We start from the raw sequence: 21,168 nt of genomic DNA, 5'->3' as shown, positions 1-21,168 counted from the left end.
GATAGACAGCCCAGAGATAAACGCACGCACATATGGTCACCTTATCTTTGATAAAGGAGTCAGGAATGTACGGTGGATAAAGGACAGCCTCTTCAATAAGTGGTGCTGGGAAAACTGGACAGGTACATGTAAAAGTATGAGATTAGATCACTCCCTAACACCATACACAAAAATAAGCTCAAAATGGATTAAAGACCTAAATGTAAGGCCAGAAACTATCAAACTCTTAGAGGAAAACATAGGCAGAACACTCTATGACATAAATCACAGCAAAATCCCTTCTGACCCACCTCCTAGAGTAATGGAAATAAAACCAAAAATAAACAAATGGGACCTAATGAAACTTCAAAGCTTTTGCACAGCAAAGGAAACCATAAACAAGACCAAAAGACAACGCTCAGAATGGGAGAAAATATTTGCAAATGAAGCAACTGACCAAAGATTAAGCTCCAAAATTTACAAGCAGCTCATGCAGCTCAATAACAAAAAAACAAACAATCCAATCCAAAAATGGGCAGAAGACCTAAATAGACATTTCTCCAAAGAAGATATACAGACTGCCAACAAACACATGAAAGAATGCTCAACATCATTAATCATTAGGGAAATGCAAATCAAAACTACAATGAGATATCACCTCACACCAGTCAGAATGGCCATCATCAAAAAATCTACAAACAATTAATGTTGGAGAGGGTGTGGAGAAAAGGGAACACTCTTGCACTGCTGGTGGGAATGTGAATTGGTACAGCCACTATGGAAAACAGTATGGAGGTTCCTTAAAAAACTACAAATAGAACTACCATATGACCCAGCAATCCCACTACTGGGCATATACCCTGAGAAAACCAAAATTCAAAAAGAGTCATGTACCAAAATGTTCATTGCAGCTCTATTTCCAATAGCCCGGAGATGGAAACAACCTAAGTGCCCATCATTAGATGAATGGATAAAGAAGGGAAGGGTGAGCTGTGACAGGGCGAGAGAGAGTCATGGACATATACACACTAACAAACATAAGGTAGATAGCTAGTGGGAAGCAGCCGCATGGCACAAGGATATTGTCTCCATGCTTTGTGACAGCCTGGAGGGGTGGGGTAGGGAGGGAGGGAGATGCAAGAGGGAAGACATATGGGAACATATGTATATGTATAACTGATTCACTTTGTTATAAAGCAGAAACTAACACACCATTGTAAAGCAATTATACCCCAATAAAGATGTTAAAAAAAAAAGATGTGGCACATATATACAATGGAATATTACTCAGCCATAAAAAGAAACGTAATTGAGCTATTTGTAATGAGGTGGATGGACCTAGAGTCTGTCATACAGAGTGAAGTAAGTCAGAAAGAGAAAGACAAATACCATATGCTAACACATACATATGGAATTTAAGAAAAAAAAAAGTTATGAAGAACCTAGGGGTAAGGCAGGAATAAAGATACAGACCTACTGGAGAATGGACTTGAGGATATGAGGAGGGGGAAAGGTAGGCTGTAACAAAGTGGCATGGACATATATACACTACCAAATGTAAAATAGGTAGCTAGTGGGAAGCAGCCGCATAGCACAGGGAGATCAACTCAGTGCTTTGTGACCACCTGGAGGGGTGGGATGGAGAGGGTGGGAGGGAGGGGGATGCAAGAGGGAAGAGTTGTGGGAACATATGTGTATGTATAACTGATTCTCTTTGATGTAAAGCAGAAACTAACACACCATTGTAAAGCAACTATACTCCAATAAACATGTAAAAAAACCCCAATCATTTAAGCCAAGGATTTGGGTAGCGTTTGGGGGACTTGAGAAGAGATGCTGTGTGCAATAAATGGGATTCATCTTAATATAATGTTTTAAAATGATACAAATAAAGATTAAAATACTTCATGTAAAAAAAGATATGACAGTATTATTACTGTTACATAAATATTGGAAAACAAAGTAGAACACAACAGTGTGGCATGATATATATTTTTCTAAGAACAAAAGTTTCTTTTATTGAAAGAAATAAGATGTAGTGCTGTGTACTTCTCATTCTATCATATCAGGATGTACTAAGTGTCTATGTGTCTTCCTTTCAATGATGTAAAAATCAGTGGGTTCAGATGATGGCAGACTGATATTTCTACTGAAATGTTCTTCATCAGCACTTTACCTAATGGTTTTAACATCTACTAATAATCATTGCCTGAGTAAAGTATTTGTTATTTTTTTAATTCTATGACTCCTTTTGCATTTATTAACTGTGATTATTTTGTAAAGTAGAGCTATCCTTCATGAATTATTTGATTGTCCTGAAACACAGTCCCCATAGGAAAGGCAAAATACTTAAATTCTTTCCCTTATTTATATTATAGCAATTCCCAGAATGATGAATCTTGTATCCAGCAAAGAAAATTATTGATTTTGCATTTATTAGTGTGAAATAATAAATTTTTATGTATTATACATGTTTCAATTCATTGCTGTCATTGTTCTTTATGAGCTCAAGTTATCCTGTCTTTTTTAATGGAATGTGATTAAGTCTCCACTTAAATGATAGCCTTTATAACCACAATGAGTCCCGATCTCATCCTGTACATTCCTACTGAGACCTTAAATCAGCTATTTCCCCAAGAAGGTTTCTTTTAGTAGTGAATGGAATTTGGAAACCACAAGTTGTGCACTGTTTATTCATTATTTGTATTATTTGTCCATTACAGGTGTCCATTGTTCTTATAAACCTTTACAGTGAACAAAGCTAATAAACAGGCATTTTTAAGAAAAATGTTAAATAAACCATGAATTCATACTGATATTTCTAAGTCAAAGATTACAGGTTTTATTTTATATATGTATGTATCTCTATTCGTTTATTCTGAAAGTATACTCTTTTAATAATTTTAACATTTAAATGTACATACTGGCTATTTCAAAAACAATTATACTAATTATATTACTCACAAGAAGACCAATGAATGTAGATTTACGTGTGTGTGTGTGTGTGTGTGTGTGTGTGTGTGTGTGTGGTTTGTCCTTGGTATGTACGTCTCATTAGAGGCATGACATGGGACATGACAGTTCCATACTGTCAAAATACTGAATTAAAATATTTATCTTGGGGCTTCCCTGGTGGTGCAGTGGTTGAGAGTCCGCCTGCTGATGCAGGGGACATGGGTTCGTGCCCCGGTCCGGGAAGATCCCACATGCCATGGAGCAGCTGGGCCTGTGAGCCATGGCTGCTGAGCCTGTGCGTCCGGAACCTGTGCTCCACAATGGGAGAAGCCACAACAGTGAGAGGCCCACGTAAAAAACTTATCTTTGTGGTTATAATTCTTTTATAAAGAAAAAAATTAACTTCTCAGTCATCTGATATATAGTTAATTTTCCATTTTTCCTTTTTGTTTGATTTTTAAATTAATGTAAAACATGTATATAGTTCCAAACTCAAAACTATGAAACAAGTACATTGAGAAAGAGCTTGCTTGCATATTTGTTCCCACATCCAATTCTCCACTTCCTTAGTAACTAACAATTTTTATTAGTTTTTAGTTTATTCTTCCATTATTTATTTTAGAGAATATTAGCAAATACGTGTTTGTATTTTTCCCACTTCTTACACAAAAGGGAGCATATACTCACTGTTCTGCACCTTATTTATTCACCTAAAATTGCATATTTTTGTAGTCTACCTTAGGAATATATCCCTTGACATAGGATTGCTAGGTCAAAGTGTAAATCCATATAAAATTTTATTGGTTATTGCCAAGTTCCCTTCAATAGAGTTGTATCATTTTGTGTTTGAGAAGATTTTGAAAATAAGAGTTCCCTTGTCTCTGACCTACTGAATCAGACTCTGAGCTTTAGGTTCCCAGGTGATTTGGATGGTGGCCCTGGCTTTTGGAATCTTGTTCTGAAGGAAATTTTAAAGTCTAACATGAAATTAAATCCAATCAGTTGCTCACTTGATATGTGCTATGTATTATGCTTGGCACTAGTGAGAGAAATTCTAAGATGAACATAATATAGTCTCCCTTGGAGGATCTCATAACCTAGATAGTGGAGAAGAAACATTTATATAGAAATCATTGTAACATCATGTGATTGCTGGTATAATAGAGATGTATATTTGGTACTAAGGAAACACAAAAGTGCTGGCACAAAAATTCTGTCTATGAGAATTGTACCTGGTATAGATTGGGATATACTGCTCTTAGAAAAAGCAGAAGTATGTATTTAATAAACTGTTTATAAAACTAATTTAATGGATTCTTCTTGAGAATAAATAAACATGAGTTTAACTCTGAATTTATCTCATTTGTATTTGCTTCTTTGCTGGTTTATTCTTTGACATAGCTTTCAGTTTTCAAGTTGAAACTACCATGGACCTCTATAAAGATTTTTGAACCTAAGGTGATAACAACATGCAGAGTCCTAACATAGTGATATTTTCAGTGTGAAAACACTACCATAATTATGAGCATATTGTGGTCTGCATAAAATAATGTTACTCATGTAGTTGACAGGAGAGAAGATAAAAGACAATAAAAAGAGAATTATTTATTAAAAAGATCTAATGTTACAAGAACAGTACACAGAACTATTATCTGACTGTGCCTTCCACATGGTATATACCATTATATATAGTATATATACAGACTGCATACAATATATTTAACGGTTTGACATGGGGTCCACAGTACCTTTATTTGGGTATGCAAGGCATTCAATTTCATGAAATTTTTAAATAGGAGGAGTCTTTTTCTTCAGAGTTCAACTGACGTTATATAAAACTACAGCCTGTTTAGTGATTTAAGACTGTGTGGTTACTATTCCATCCAAGAAAAAGCTGACTCAGTATAATGTACCTTGATAAGGAATGCTGCTCTGCTTTCTACAAAGTAACAAGTATGTAATACATAAGTACATAAACATTTTAAAACCTGTTTTTAATAGGTTTATGATGCAGAATACATATTCTGTGCATGTTGCATTAAAACATCCTGTATCGCTGATTCCTTTAAGAATATATCAGACATTCTGTATTTAAATATTCTGTCAGATATACACCATCCATCAGCTAGTCAGAAATATTGGTTAATTTGAATTTGCCGTGTATTGACATTATATTTCATTGGGCTTTGTTTTACGAGTTCTAGTAATAATTCAATTCTTAAAGTCTGCTAAGTCTAGTATGAAACACCATGGGAAATGAAGAAAATGATTTTATTCATCAAATATGAAGTAAAAATTATTGCCCATTCTTTAATATTCTTGCTGCAGTTTTTTCAGATGCACAATCTGCTCCTGCAAGCTATACCATACTTGGGGGGAACTCATATTTTGCCCGCAAAACAGTTACCATCCCTCTATATGCAAAGTCCAGCCTCTCCCACTCCAAAGGAGGTACTCAAGGAAGGCCACTTGGTTGTCATTATTCACAGGCTTTGATATTCACCATCCGTGGTAATTTACTACAATAATCTATTAACCAAAATAGTCTTCTAAATCACTTCTTGTTTGTTTAGGGTTGTCTTGAGCATAATCTCCCCCAAAGAAGATGAGTAGCCAACACAAAGAGTGGTTCTGTGTCTCTGAACCCAATTTCTGAGGATGTTCAGAACAGAAACTCCAATCTCTCTTCTGGTTCTACAAGGATTAGCCTCTAGAGCTGGCAGTTTGAGCTCAATACTGCTTCATTTTGTTTGCTGTTAAAGATGTGAATAGAATTAGCAGGTTTAGATTTTATAAAGGAAAAGAAAAGAATCTACATTTTGTTCTCATATTAACAACACCTGTAAAATGGTAGTTTCTCCAGGCTATTTTTTGGCATATGGCTTTGCAATAACTATCCCTTCAGGAATCTTCTTGGGTCTAATGTGAACTCTGGCACGTTCTCATACTGGTTAGAATATCTGTAAAATATCACATAGAAAACTTTCACCTCACTTTCCGACAACTATCTAGGATCACTTAGGTTCAAGTTGAGTCCTCAAAGAGCAAATGGGTATTACCTCCTAAGCAGTGTATGGCTAGATGGACTAGCTGAGCCCCTGTATTGAGGCCATGTTTCCACACACTGCTTAATTTAAAAAAAATCAATTTATCCAAGAGGTCCTCTTTATTTTAATAGTTGGTAAGATTTCATTAATGGCATGTGATGCATGGAACTCTTTAAAAAAATCAACATTTTTTATGCTTGAACCATTTTAATCCATAGACTATCTCTATGCAAATTACTTGCAGAACAGATTTTCATTGTCCTTAAAATTATTTGCAGTTAGAAGAAAACCTTGGGCCTAATTCAATACCTTTTTTGGCAGTAGGTGGGGAAATGGGGAAGCTCTGTCCCATATTCATTTCATTTTCAAGTTAGCACCCTTGGCAGCATGTCAGTATCTTCAGCTTTTAGTGATCATATATATTTTTTGTGACTTTATATTTTGTTATTAAAAATAAACATTTACTATATTTGCAGCTAGATAACATAGTACTTGATGAAAAACAATAGCACTTCAGTTCATTTGGACTCACTTTCTATTTACCTTGCACTAATGTAAATGGCTTATTCCCTATCCTAATAACTTGTTCTAGGGGTGCATATAGAATAGCATATTGACAAATTTTGCTATTTCACGATGCAATCATACAATATTTTTTGAGAAAATTTTTGTGTACTTATCCTATAATGGACCACACAGTTGAAGTATTTTTTTATATCTCCTGCTGCTTTGTCAATTGGAATAGTCAGCCAAAGGAAAAATGAAAAACAGTAGACTTGGAGTCTTAAGCAAATTTTTCATTCTCAGTTTTGTATTTGTGTTTGAAACAGATCTGCTAGAGACCACTTGCTTAACAAATGGACGGCACACACTCAGGGTCATCAGATATAAAATCAAATTCCAACATACTAAAAAAGTAAAGAATACATTTGACAGAAATTACCTTTCCTTACAAAATTTATTACGTACAATCTGCATATTTTTATTGGACCAGTAACTGTCCTCTCCATTTACAAAAACCAAAGAGAAACCTGACGGATAAGTAATATTCCCCCCAACCTCCTGTAAGTGCAACATGTGTAGTTCCAAGTTTTTAATGCTTATCTCAAGGTCCTGGGTCTCCACTTACATTACACTCTATTCACTGCTGTTATCAAGCTAAAGTAAAGAAAAGCAAATTAAGTCTGTAGTTTTCACCAAGAGGTTGAAGGAATCATCAATGCCAAAAACAACGTTACTGATGACGAGGACGTGGAAAGAGTGTGGAGGGTTGACTGAGCACTAGTGATTTTCCCACCTGTGGAAAAGAGAAGCATTATATGGACAAAATTATTTTGGTTTTGCCTGAGCTAGAAAAGAGTTGTTTTATGTACGTTAAGATAAATGAATGCAACATCAATCCTCTTTCTGATGACAGCGTTCCTTGTGCTTATGAAACAAGATGTTGCCTGGGGTTCTCAAAAGGTATATGGAGGGCAGAAGTGTATATGGAATATTGTGTTAAAAAGGCTGTGTCGTGTCAAACAAATACACCTCATCAGGAGATTCAGTATAATTTTCAACATGATGCACTGATGGAAAATATCCCAAATTCCAGGTATGAAAATAAAATAATTTCTATAGTGCACAGTTCAGGAAATGGAGTAAAAATAATTAGCAAAATTTGTGGCAACAAGAATTCATAATTTATTTTTATTTTTTTAAGTATATTTTTAAATTTAATAATAAAATATTAATTTATTTAATTTACTTATGGGTCCTTGATTGATTTGACTGTTTCAATTGAGCAGGCTTAAATTATAGGTTCTCATGCCAAACTTGGTAAAGAAAAGGCATCTTTCATTAATCTTACCTCTACCCAGGAGAAGTTCTTCCTTCTTGAGACAAAAGCATTGTATACAGTTAATGTATTAGGGTGGTTGCTTGATTAAACTCACTGATTTGAAAGTATTAGTCTGAAGAAGTTTTGATAGCTCCATACATTTACAAACTAAGTACGACCCTTAGACCTAACTTCAGGAATGGTTCTTCAAGCCAGAGGTCTTTGGAAGTATCATCATCATGATTGATATTTAATGAATGCTTATTATATGCCAACTACTGTACAAAGCCCTTCATACATGTTATTTAATTTGATCTTCACAACATTCCTATGTAGTAAGTGCTATTATTTATCCTGGTGTTGCAGATGGTACCAGGGCTTAAAAAGATTATAGAAACTTGTTTAAAGTCATTGAGCTAGGAATTAGTGGAAAGAGATGCTCTTATATGTTGTCTCTATTAAAACAATGATTGACCTTGATTAAAACCATGATAGACTAATAATAAAATGTATGAATTGATTTTTGGAATTATTCTTCTGTCACGTTATCCTCTCTGACCAGACTGAGTGTAACAGGATTCTGGGTGTGATTTTTGTTACAGGATAGAGTCTAAATTTATTTTTCAGATGCTTCTTTAAGAGCTGAAGAAACCTTTGTTTGATAAACTAAACATATACACACTCTAAAAGCAGCAAATCTTCTTTCCTTTGAAAACTGTTACAGCTAAGGCACTAATAAAAGCTATTATTTAACATATTGGGGAGTGTTACATATATTTCAACTTGTACAAAATGGGGTCATTGTGAAGTGCATGGCCACACATGAGCTATAAGAAAGGCATGATGACAAAGCCTCACTGGAGTGGTATGTGCATGCTTAATAAATGACTGTGAAAACATTCTTTCTGTTTATTTGACAGTGGCTGCATCATTGTTAAGTCAACTTACATGACATTTTTACAAAAAAACCCTCACTTTCATAATGCTAAATAGGATCTATATCTCAAATTCCACATAGAATCCACAAAGCAAAAATATGCTATTTCAGCATAGCAAAACAAAACAAAACAAAAACAACAACAAACATTGGACTAAGTTCTAGTCCCAGATATAAAACTAACTAACTATTTCACTTGAGCAGGTCATTCAACTTCTTAGGCTTTTGGTTTTTGGAAAAAGATAAGAAGGAAATCAATCGTTGCTCATGTTTTATTGGTCTAAGAAAATACCATGAGATTTCACTTCATTAAAACTCAGGAAATGGGTTGTACTGCCCAAAGTGTTTTATTAACTAAAACATAAAAGTTGATAAATTTTTTTTTATGGAATAGAAGTTACAAGTTAATTAGAATGTAAATGGGAGAATCAAGGTGTTTGTTAGTACTTTCAATCTTGGGGGTGATATTATTTGGATGATACTTTAGAATCTGGTTGTGTTACAGTTGAAAGGAACCTTGGAGAGCCAGAGAATAATAAAATACTTAACTCATAAGTTTTCTAGGAGAATAAAATAAAATGACATATAGAAAACAGCTAGCACAATGCAAAGAACATGACCAGAGTGCAGTAAATACTCTCTGTATTGTTGTTATTAGAAACTTAAGACTTATCAAGCAGGCAGAGAGTTGTCATCTTTTTCACTTTTCAGAAATAATCTTTAGTTCTTCAATGTGCTCTTGAAAATCTGAACATTTCAATTGTGAATGAATCAGTGTAGAGACATTATTACCTTTCTTGCTCTTGAAACTATAATTTTATAAATAAATCATAAAGTGTATTAAATATTGTGTGACCACAATGTATTTAAGTTCTCAGGTCTTTTCACCTGAATTTCTGAAAAAGTCAGATTTTCTGTATCGTGTGATTTTTATTTTTAAATGTTCATTTTGAAATAATTTTAGATGATCAAAAAGTAGTGAGAATAAAATAAAGAATTCACCCAGATTCCTTAAATGTTTATGTTTTATCTTCTTGCTCTATTATTCTCTCTATAAATACATACGTTTATTTCCTGAACCATTTGAAAGTAAGTTGAAGACATGATGTACCTTTACCCCTAAATACTTTAATGTGCAGATCTTAAAAATAAGACATTTTCTTGTATACCACAGTACAATTTTTAAAAACAGGAAATTAATGTTGATATAATATTATCTAATTTACAGACATTATTCAAATTTATCAATTGTCCCAATAATGTCTTTTATCTCATCTTATATTTTTATGCAAGAATTTACTTACCAAGTATTATGGCAACAGCTTTTCCTCAAAGTTTCAGTCTATCATATTATTTTCTCCACTATGTTTTCCTTCTATCTCACTTTGTGGCATCAAAAAACAATCATAAGAAATATCTCTGGTCTTAACCTAAGTTGAGCAATACATTGAATATAATAAAGCCACATTCAGAATTCTACAGAATATCATTGGATACTTCCCTTTAGGTTGATGCTTCTGCTTGAGAATGACTGCTCAATAAATAATATTCATCATTACCTATAATTAAATGTACATTAAACATTTTTATACAAGGCCTTAATAAAAATTGCCCAATATTTTCTCAATGAGACATTTGTTTAATGAAATCGTTTCCTTTCTTTTTGACTATCTCAATGAAATGACTACTTTCTTCTGAATTTGCAAAAATCTCCCTTCCTTTAATCAGTTTTCTCCTGCTGGTGTAATAATGATGGCAGTGGGGTTGAATCCTGGTTCTTCTACTTAGTAATAGTGTGATCTTAGGCAAGTTACTTAAATTTTCTCTGTAAAACAAGAATAATCCAACCTATCTCATAGATTGTTAAGAGGATTAAATAAGATGATGAAAGTAAAGCACTTATGACCGTGCCTTATATATAGCAAGGGCTCAGTCAAAGCTAGAAATTATTAATATTGCTAATAATAACAATGATGCTCAAATAAGTTCTAGAGATCTAATATATAGCATAGTGATTGTAATTAATAAAACTGTAATATATACTTGAAAGTTGTTAAGAATGTAGATTTTAAATGTTCTCACTACAAAAAAGAAATAGCAGTTATATGATGTGATGGAGGTATTAGCTATATTTTTGCAATAAATCTGTGTACATATTTGCAATATACAAGTGTATCAAATCAACTGTTGTACACCTTAAACTTATACAATGCTATATCTCAATTATATTTCAATAAAGCTGGAAAAATTAAAAAAAACCCAAACAAAAATATTCAATGAAATTTATAATTTATTTTGAAATCAATAAACATAATCAAATTTTAATTTAAAAAGCATTCCCTTTAAACTTTCCTGTCCCTCACTTTCCATTATCTAATAATAAAGGCAATCATGACAATAGAGAAATGGGTATAATATATTAAATTAGTGCAATACTGGTTAAAAGCAATATTGAAAAGCACAAATGACCAGCAAGACACTACTTGAGATCAGGATAGAAAGGGGAATTTCACAAATAAAAATATTTTAATGAAAATGTTAACTCTTTTCTAGATTTGTAGAAATTCCACAGTTGTGAGTGGGATGCCATGGTTTGTATTAATTGGAGGATCATATAGCAAATCAGAGTAAAATAAGAGAAAATTCAAAGTCTCTGAATCATGCAGTCCATCGTGTTAATTTTGATAGTTTTACACCATCTTAATATTGTTAGTGGTTAACAAATTAAGCCTATTTTGTCAAAACTTACCTGAATATGATGAGACCCTGATTTGGGAGCTAGCGGTTCCATCCCCTCCTTCACTGCATGCTCGAACTTCAATAATATAGACTCCAGCATCAGGGAGTGGGACTACTGCTTGAGGTTTCTGTGTTTCAATAATTTGACTGTTGCTGTGACCCTCTTGCCTATAAAATACCTGGGAACAATATCAGATGTTTAAACGTTTGATATTCAATCAAGGATTTCAAATGTTTATTGACTGCCTTCTGTATGTCACATTCTGAGCTAGATACAGGGAGCTTACAGCTTAGACAGATATGTAAGTAAATGCAATGTATGTGTTATATGCAGCTATGGAATATACATAAGGGACTATGGGAATACAAAAGAGAGAGTTTAATTCTGTCTGGTGGTTTAAGGAAGGTTTTTAGGAGAAGGTGATGCTGAGTTAAGTATTTAAAGATAAGTAGAGTTCACCAGTTGGAAAAGGCAGGAAAAAAAGTCTACAAAGAGATAAGAGAAGATTAAAAATACATCTAAGCAATAAGAAAGCAATAGCATTAGAATAACATTTGGAAATAGTGAGAAATTGAGGCTAGAGAAGTAGGTAGTGAGGGGGCAGATCACTGAAAGTCTGTTATTCCTGGTTCTTGAAATGAATAGCATTCTGAGGGAGTACTCAAATCTGTCATCTTCAAATCATTTGAAAGGAGTAATCAGAAAATTTGTTAAATACATCAATAATAAATCCTTAACAATGTAGAAGATAGCTGAAAGCTTAAAATTATATTGAGTATTTTTATTTTTACTTTTGTGTTTGCCTTTTGGTAAATTGGCATTTGGATATATTGGGTAGCCAAGTTGTTTTTTGACATCTGTCCATGGTACTAGAATTGAACATGTATTCATGGCAAACAGAGTTTTATAACTACAGATTAGGACACAGAATTGTCCTGTGTTTACAGGTCAGAAAACTAATGTCATAGAGATTATATGATTTATACAAGATCATATGGCTAGCTGTAGAAGGAATTGCATTGGAAGATTAGTATTCAGATGATCAGTTCAGAGGTGTTTCACTGTATTATACTGTTTCTACTCATTTGCCCCCAATAAACTTTGTGTGTGTGTGTGTGTGTGTGTGTGTGTGTATAATGGTCAAGTAGCAGCAGTTAAGATTTTAAATGCATTTGCATTGTTTCATTGTTTTAGTGCTTTTATCATAATTGTGAGTATTATGATTGCTTTGCATAATGGAGAGAACAGTGGCTTTGCAGTCTCACAGATCTGGATTCAAAACAATCTCCTACAGAACAAAACAAAAAACAATCTCCTACACATTCCTGTCTGAGCAAATTTGAGCAAGTTACTAACCTTTCTAAATCTGAAGTGCCTGTACAGTATAGTAGAGATAATAACACCTATTTCATGGTTTTGTTAGGAAAATGCATGTAAAATGCCTAGCACAGGACCTGGTAAGCTTAATAAGAGAAAGCGACTTTTTCTGTTGCTATTATTGTTCATTGTCAATGGTCAGTATTTCATTTGCATCATAAAAGATGAGCTTCCTTGGGAGACTAGACAAAAATTTATAATACTTTTTGTTTATTAAAAATGTGTTTTGGGCTTCCCTGGTGGCGCAGTGGTTGAGAGTCTGCCTGCCCACGCAGGGGACACGGGTTCGCGCCCCGGTCTGGGAGGATCCCACGTGCAGCGGAGCGGCTGGGCCCGTGAGCCATGGCCGCTGGGCCTGCGCGTCCGGAGCCTGTGCTCCGCAATGGGAGAGGCTGCGGCGGTGAGAGGCCCGTACCGCAAAAAAAATTTTAAAAAAAGTGTTTTGAACTTGAACTAACCTACATACAAGAAAAAAATACTTTAGAAAAGTAATATTTTCATATATTGAAGCGTGCCTGTACTCGATCCTCCTTTCTGCATTCTGGTAAAGTATGCTGCCTCCATTTACTTTCTCTTTCATGAATTCAAATTTACTTCGGAGTCTTGGGAGAGAAGTAAATTCTCTGTAAAAGTATAAAATATGTGCAATAATTCTATCTACTGAAATTCTTATAGGGAAGGATGCCATAGGTTTAACATAGTTGGGAAGTGGCAAGAGCAACATCAAATATTTTACTGGGTATCTCATGTGAGTTAGGCACAGTGCTATATACTGGAGATTCATCAGAGAATAAGACTATATGGTCCCCTCATGGCACTTACAGTCTAACAGTGGAGACAGATAAACAGTGCAATTGAGTGTGCTGTGTTCTGCAGTAGGAAACATATTTGATGCTATAGCCACGTACAGAGTGGTACAGATTTGGGAATCAGAAACATTTCTAGGAGGATGCCTATAACACGTTCTTTTGGCTTTAAAAAATGAAAATTGTATCAGAATTTATGCCTCCCATTTTGACTGTAGCAGCATACTGAATTAGAATTCTGTTCATCCACATGAGGTAATTAGAAAGCAAATTTATGGCAACAAAAAAGTATGTAAATTGGTGAGGATTGGCAGGGGAGTGACTATTTTAGAGGACGTTGTTATTATGGTTCAATAAATTACAATTCTTATGACAAAGAAAAATGCAGGCAATAATGCATATCTAATGTGGCTGTAAAATCCAGAGTTGAAGAAAAATGTGTGGATCAGTTGAGATTTGGGAACAAAGGTAAAAGCAGGAAAATATCAGTTAATGGTAGCAAAAGAAGTTTGAGATTAAATGTGGCTTTAAACAATACATCCAGAGAGATGTAGTGCTATGAGTCAATAAGTAGGTATACTAAGTGAAAAGATACATTAAATTAATGGTTAGTCTTGCGTGATTTAGAGAATCTTTGCTCATTTTAAAGTACTGATTTAGAAGACATGACTCGAATGAGAAATATGAGAAGGTTAAGGAGTTATCAAGACATGTCAGAAATAGTTATTGACAGTAAGAAGACCAGGGAGTACTTTGAGAATTTGGACATTTATAGATTGGAAGTTGCAATGATGGCTATCTCTAGGCATAAAGAAAATTGTCTATTGTCAAGACTATTCTCAAATTCTACTTAAAAAACTTAGCCAAAGAGATGATCCTAAACAAAAGTTTAGTGCAGTCCTGTTATTCTCAAAGGCATGATCTAGAAATGGCTAGTTTACATGTCTGATAGTAACAATAATGGAGTGAGTGTGCCTAAAAAATATAGCAGAATAAATTTTTGCTAGTTTCACCCACAAGTGTCATTGGAAGGATGGATCCTATTAAATGGAAGGGCTATTCACTTGCTTAGCATCTTGGGTACAATTGTTCTTCACAAAAGTGGGTGAGGGATCCAAAACCCCAGTGGCAATGGGTGGGTGAGGAGGAATCAGCAAGATAGTAGAATCTAGGTGAAAATAAGGTGGGAGGCTCAAGTACCAGTGAGAAGCCACAAGCTGTAGGGTGACTCCAAGGACTTTTAAGAACAGGAGTTCCTATGGCAATTTTCAGATGTTTGTTTGTATGCTGTGCCTTTCACTCTATCTCCCACTGACATTTCCATAAAGTCTTCCTTGTATATGTATATACTTGACATTATACAAGCCATTTCTGTTTTAATCTTTAAAAAATATTTTATGATGAAAACATATAAGCATAATCAAATATAGAAATGATGGTATAAGCCATTATATATGAGTCTTTTTAACTTGTAGGGATCACAGGAAAGAGGCAGAGTCCCATATTTGGAGTAAATATAAGATAAAGTAACAGCTGTAAGATACAAGAAATCAAGGAGACCAGAATGGCCACAGACCTTAGGCTCCCTGAGAAGCTGGAGAAATATAGGGATGGACTTCAAAGTTCCACAGGCTGTGGAATACAATTTCAGTTCAAGTGTACCTATATCTCAGGAGTATGGCAGGCCCTAACTGATATCTAAATGGAATAAACAAACAAAAATTTCTGTCTATATTGATGGATCATATAATAACTAGTAAGCTTTGAGCCTGATTTTCCCCATATTCTCCCTAGCTCTATAAATATCAGAAAGTAGAGGTGAGGGAGAAGATGTATGGTGAAGAGGTTGTATATCCAGGAAAGGATATTTCTAGATATAGACAGAAAAAATGAGACCCTGTTTTCTTGATATGTAGCCTGAAGCCCTTATCCTGAATTCCCTCTGAGTGCTTTTGTCTTCTGAATGGACAGAAGTCTGTCTTGGTGGGGAAGGGGATATTTGCACAAGGGAAAGCATAGCCCCTGGATATTTAGCATTTATTTTCTCTTTCACTTAAGTTTAAGTCTTTATAAGGAGAATAAGGTGGGGATAAGATGGCTGTTTTACTTTATAATCTTGGTAAGTTTCTTTCACAGTACAAAGAAAAAAAATTCTCCATTCTCAAGATCATTAAGGAGAATTATGGCTAAATATACTTTAGTTTTGTTATTGGCATTTCTTTGGAAGTGGTAGTAACAGACATAACATGTGCCAAAATTAGTAAGGATTCTAGATTCAGATCCTAAGCTAGTGGAGTCATAAAAACAAAGTTTTCTTCATTTAAAAATACTTATTTGGGAAAAATAAGTTAAATTAGGAAATTTCTTTGAAGTTTTTGTTCCACTTTCCTGATTTTATATATATATATATATATATTATATGCATATATATATATGCATATATATATATGCAGCTAATCTGAATTGGGAAATGTAAAATAAAGTCAAATATTAAAGTGACCTGAAGAAGTGATGAATATGCTAAATAAACTCCCAAATTTGACTCATATTTTTAGGTGGGAAGCTATTTTGTTTGAGTGGAAATAATTTGTAGCCATGTCTACAAATGACAATTATTTTCCAGCATTTTTCTTGTTCTTCATGCTTCTATTCCTCTTGCTTGTTAATAGAAGCTGTGATATCTTAAAAGTATTACTTTTAAATCTGGACTTCTTAAACAAAATCTCAAGAAGTCCAAGTTCTCTTGGACAGTCTCAAAGAGCAGTGAGAAATTTCAGTACTAGCTAATTCTATTTATCTGAATAGATTCAATTTTAATGTGTTTCCTGTGACACTGTCATATATGGTTCAATTCCATTGTTCTTTCACTATAATCTTGGTCACTTTTGAAGTCCCTGATAAGATGTTGTGGTGGGGAGACCTTCTTTTTCTCTTAACACCTTTGAACCAAATTTCCTTTGTTATTGTATCTTTCTCTGGTAATATCTTGTCCTTATGTATGTTGCTGACACCTCAATCTGTGGAATCAAGTAAAGGAGTAAGATTCATGCTTCCTTAGAAAATGGGTTGGTCTAATTCCAAGCTCTGCTGTTTTAACTTATTATCTTATGTTTTTTTTTGTGGTTTATTTTTTTGAGAATAAATTGCATCCAATATATAATATCTTAACTATAAAAAAAAATAGTTTAATGGATTATTTATGGATCAAGCCTATGGAACAAATCCATTTTTCTCCATATTTATCACATTTCAATCATTTTCACAATCTGGAAAATTTCTAGATGAGGACTTTTTCTTAATTCATCCATCTTAAACTGGACTTGATATAAAACATGGAATATATAATCCCTGCACTTTAAACCTCAGGCATTAACTCCTAGTTTCCAGCTTCAAATTTACATACCATGTATATTTCTAGTGATCTCTTTTGATTTTACAAGCAAAGTAACTTGGCCAGGACAAAAAGTAAAAATAAATTTACTTTCCTTTTGATATTGCAATTAATTGTGGAAGTTCTCTCTTGCCCTGATTAGCAGGAAATCCTCTACTGCAAATTTCCCAAGAATCTCAAGAGGCAAACTTAGTCTTAATACAGCAAGCTTCCCTCAAATTACCTCATGGAAAGAGAAAAGCTTAGTGTGTTGACATGTCCCTAATTTTGTTAATTTTTTTGTGACAGCCACACACAATTATGTTTAAGAAGATGGGACTCTTAAGAGTGGTGCCACTCTTGGTCTGGCAGTAGTTTTTTGGGGATATAGTAGGAATCAAAGTCTTCTCCCTCTGAGTACCATACTAGCCACTCCATATTTGTGTGAACCTCCCTCCAGATGATACAGCTCTTTCACTGCATGCAGATCCTTGCCTAAGGCTGTAGTAGTTCTCCTCCAACTCATGCTCAGAAAAGGGGGCTCCAAGCTTGTGTCCTCTGGGTTCCATCTCTTTAGTAAATATTCACAGCTACTGTTCCTAATCATATTCCTGTTCCATTATGCCTGTGTCAATAGGAGCTTTCATGCTTAGTCACCTGCCCTGTGAAAACCAGACCTTCCCAGGAGAATCCAGGCCCTATGTTAAGCCTCAATCATCAATCTGAAGTCCCCTTTCCCTCACAGGGCACTTTGTGTCATTCCTGCCAGTAGGTCTCTAACTGGGGATTAGCCCATACATCAGAAGTTCTAATAAGGTTTAGTTACAAAAGAACAGGCTTTGAGGTCTCACTCCATTTGTTATCAGCAGAGTCCTTTCTTAGGAACTAGATTTTCCTTCTCAGGGACATAAGGAGGTGAGACCATTTCAAGGAAATAAAAGAAAAAAATCCTCTGTCAACATGTACCTACTTGTCATTATTTATACAACTAAGATGGACCATATTAGTGATTACCTCCTCCACAACAATGTATTCCAGGTGACTTGTGCTGTCTTCATTGAGACAGAACTGGCAGGCAACTTTTAAAGATCAGTTTCTTCTGTTAAAATATTTGAAAATTCCACCTTACTAGGTGGAATTCTTCCAATAACAATAAGAAAGACAGTAGCTATTTTTCAATGAGCACTTCTTATACGCTAAGCATTTTACACAAATTATCTTACTTAATCCTTAAAATAATCTGTATAATATGTTATCATTATTTTTGCATTTTTTTGAAGTTAAAATGAAACTCAAGTTAAGCAACTAGCTCAAAGTTAAAAAACTGGGATTTGAACTCAAGTCTGTCTGACTCAGAAGCCAGTTCTCTTTTCCCATTCCACCACAACACATGGGAAGGCCATGATAGGAAAAACACACAGCTGATAATACACACTTGTGAGTAATTGCATAAAATACCTCAAGTTGGGTCAAAAATTAATTTATTCATCCACTCTAGAAATGTTAGGGATAAAGAGATGAGTAAGACAGAGGCCTTGCTTTCAATCATATATAAACAGCGTGGGGAGACAGTCACATGTAAAGAGGTGAGCAATGACAGAAGTAGAAGTGGCAAATGCGAGCAACAAGGAGGATCATCCCACCTGGGAGCCCTATGCCGAGGCTCATGTATTTTCCATGTGGTATGGTATTTCTTTTCTCACCTGAAAGGTGCCTGAAGCCAAATGGCTCTTCTAGGCAGTCATATGCTTTTATCTAGCTCTTTCTTGCATCTATTTGCCTCTCCAGTTTGGGAGATTGCTTACTAGAGTTCTAATGACATTAGATTGGTTCTCGGATGGTCCATCACCATTTCTGGCCAGACTGCTACCCTTAATCATTGAAGGGTATCTTTGCCTTAGAATACAAGTTGTGAGGATGAGGGGAAGGATGTGGAAAGAAGAGGACTAAGAGAAGGATACAGAAGATGGCACATCTGCCCTCCCCCCAAAGATCAAATTCAATACCCACGCGGATTAGGACAGATTTGAGTGTGAGTGTTTAATTGTGAGGATGTCTATGATCCATACCAATCATAGTCTGTAAGAATTGCTACAGGTTGTGCCTTAAGATATCCTTAATGGGAATTATCTAACTTAAAAATATATTCCATTTATAACTTTTTCAGTGTTTAGCTTCAGAATTTTAGCACTTTATATACAAAGTGCTGTGTTACCATCTCTGATAGTTGAACAGCCACCTAAATGATGCTTCTCAGACAAATATGATCATTGAAATTTTTTTAAAAATCTGCTATAAATAATATTCCACTAATGAATCAGTATGAGTTTAAGACAATAAATAGAATCTGATGTTATGGAAAAAGAATTTGAAATTCAGCCAATTGAATATATTGACCACATATTTTAAAATCAGAGACAAAGCTGTTTTTCAAAAACAAACTGCCTAAACATTTTTATATTTGCAGATCTCTTGCTGGCACATAGCAGGATGACCATATGTGAAATGTTGTATCTATTTTGGAGCTTGCTGTCTCTCTCCATGGTCTCTTTCCTATCCCCTGTGCTGACGCTAGCATTTTTTCTTCTTGTGTTTCTTTGCTAATGGAAAGTCTTTATACTCAAACTATGTGGTCCAGTCTTTTCCATCTGCCAGGACAGTTTGTCTTTGGGAAGAGAATGCCAAGACTCTCTAAGTTCTGCTTGTCCTGACACTGTTTCATGAGCCATTTTTACCCTGTATTCAAATTGTTGTTGTCTTTCCTACCCATTCCCTTCTTGTGCCTTGTGTAGCTGAAACTGATTTTGATTGCCTTGGATTCCCCACTGCAGGAAGGCTCTTTCTAAGATACAGGTAGAAAAATGATTGAGAAAAAAATAGGTATGTTAATAGGTCTTTATACACCTTTTAAATTACACATCCTCACATTAGCAATTTTTTAGATGAGAGTCTATCCAAAGAGTGGAAAAACACTGACCTTGTAGCCCATGACTTCAGACTCGTTGGCTAATGGTCTGACAGGTTCCCAGTCCAGAGAAAGCTGAGAGCCTTGTTGCTCCCACCTGAGGTTGTTAGGTGCTTGACTGGGGGCTACAAAATAAAAAGCAAAAGTGAGTGGACGAAGAGTCTTAAATACATTTATTCACTTAAATCCTTGTATTTCAGTCTTTTTTTGTGTTCAGTCTTTTCTTGTGAGTACATCAGTCTTTTCTAGTTGACTGGCACCATAGGCTTCTTTCCAGCTAGAGTCAGATAAGGAAGGTTTTGCTCCAGGAGTGTCATTTTAATAGCTACTCTGCTGAGTTTTTGAACCTGAATCCTTTTATCTCCCTTCTGTGTCAAAATCGCTTAGCCTTGTTTCACAGGAAGGTAACCCTTATCTACTATGAATACAAAATTTTCTGAGCTAGTTTTGGAATTCAGATCTAAGCATGAAGCAAGACTATAAATCAAAACTCCTCTTCAACTCTGCTTTTTATGTACCTCACATGGCTTTCAGAAATGTTAAAAGATGTTTCCCTTTTGTCTGAAACAAACAAAAAGCCCAGGTCACTTACGGGATTTCTTTGTGGTTGCACTCACTTCACTGCTAGGTGGCCCATATCCAGCTCCATTATAAGCTCTCACTGTGAAGTGATATAATGTATTTCCTTCTAATCCTGTCAGGATGACAGATGACTCATTGCCCCTAGTTTTGATGGTTTCTGCTGCATCTTCTTGTTCCATGTCTTTCCTATAGCCAATCTGTCAACATGAAAGATTAATTTTAAAGTTTCTCCTGTGCTTATGATTGTTGATTTTTTTTTCCCTTTGGATGTTTCTCAAACCCATCCCTGGGAAATCACTCCTGTATCATCCAATTAACAGGTTCTACTAATGAGGCTAAAATCACTATCTTGGCCACTGCATGATTTGTAGCTGTGTAAACTGCAGCAACTTAGCAAAGCAATGAAAGATGCTACCTTGTAACCTGGTAGTATGAAGAATCATTCAAAGAAATTGAAGAAGTTCTTTTCTCATAGGTCATCAGAACCAGTTCCCATTCAAAGCCATGGGGCTTTTAATGAATTATTTGAGAAAGAGGCATGAGAAATATTTCCTCCTGGGCCCCAGACAAAGGTGAATCACACAGCTG

The 21,168-nt window shown here is 34.9% G+C and overlaps 1 protein-coding gene across 1 annotated transcript in view; it reads right to left on the bottom strand.

The window, feature by feature from the left end:
• Positions 1 to 6,920: 6,920 nt before the first annotated feature.
• The window catches only part of CNTN5 (contactin 5), a 440,969-nt gene continuing 426,721 nt past the window's right edge, over positions 6,921 to 21,168 (bottom strand). Inside the window, exons 16-19 of the mRNA XM_060157909.1 lie at positions 20,591 to 20,777; positions 20,011 to 20,123; positions 11,490 to 11,658; positions 6,921 to 7,278 (exon numbers count right to left, since the gene is read on the bottom strand). Of these exons, the coding sequence (XP_060013892.1) occupies positions 7,175 to 7,278; positions 11,490 to 11,658; positions 20,011 to 20,123; positions 20,591 to 20,777 (573 nt within the window). The 3' untranslated portion in view covers positions 6,921 to 7,174. The remainder of the gene's footprint in view (positions 7,279 to 11,489; positions 11,659 to 20,010; positions 20,124 to 20,590; positions 20,778 to 21,168) is intronic.

Source organism: Lagenorhynchus albirostris, chromosome 9 (assembly GCF_949774975.1).
Source record: "Lagenorhynchus albirostris chromosome 9, mLagAlb1.1, whole genome shotgun sequence".
Lineage (NCBI taxonomy): Eukaryota > Metazoa > Chordata > Mammalia > Artiodactyla > Delphinidae > Lagenorhynchus > Lagenorhynchus albirostris.
This window is presented reverse-complemented; position numbering and strand designations above follow the sequence as displayed.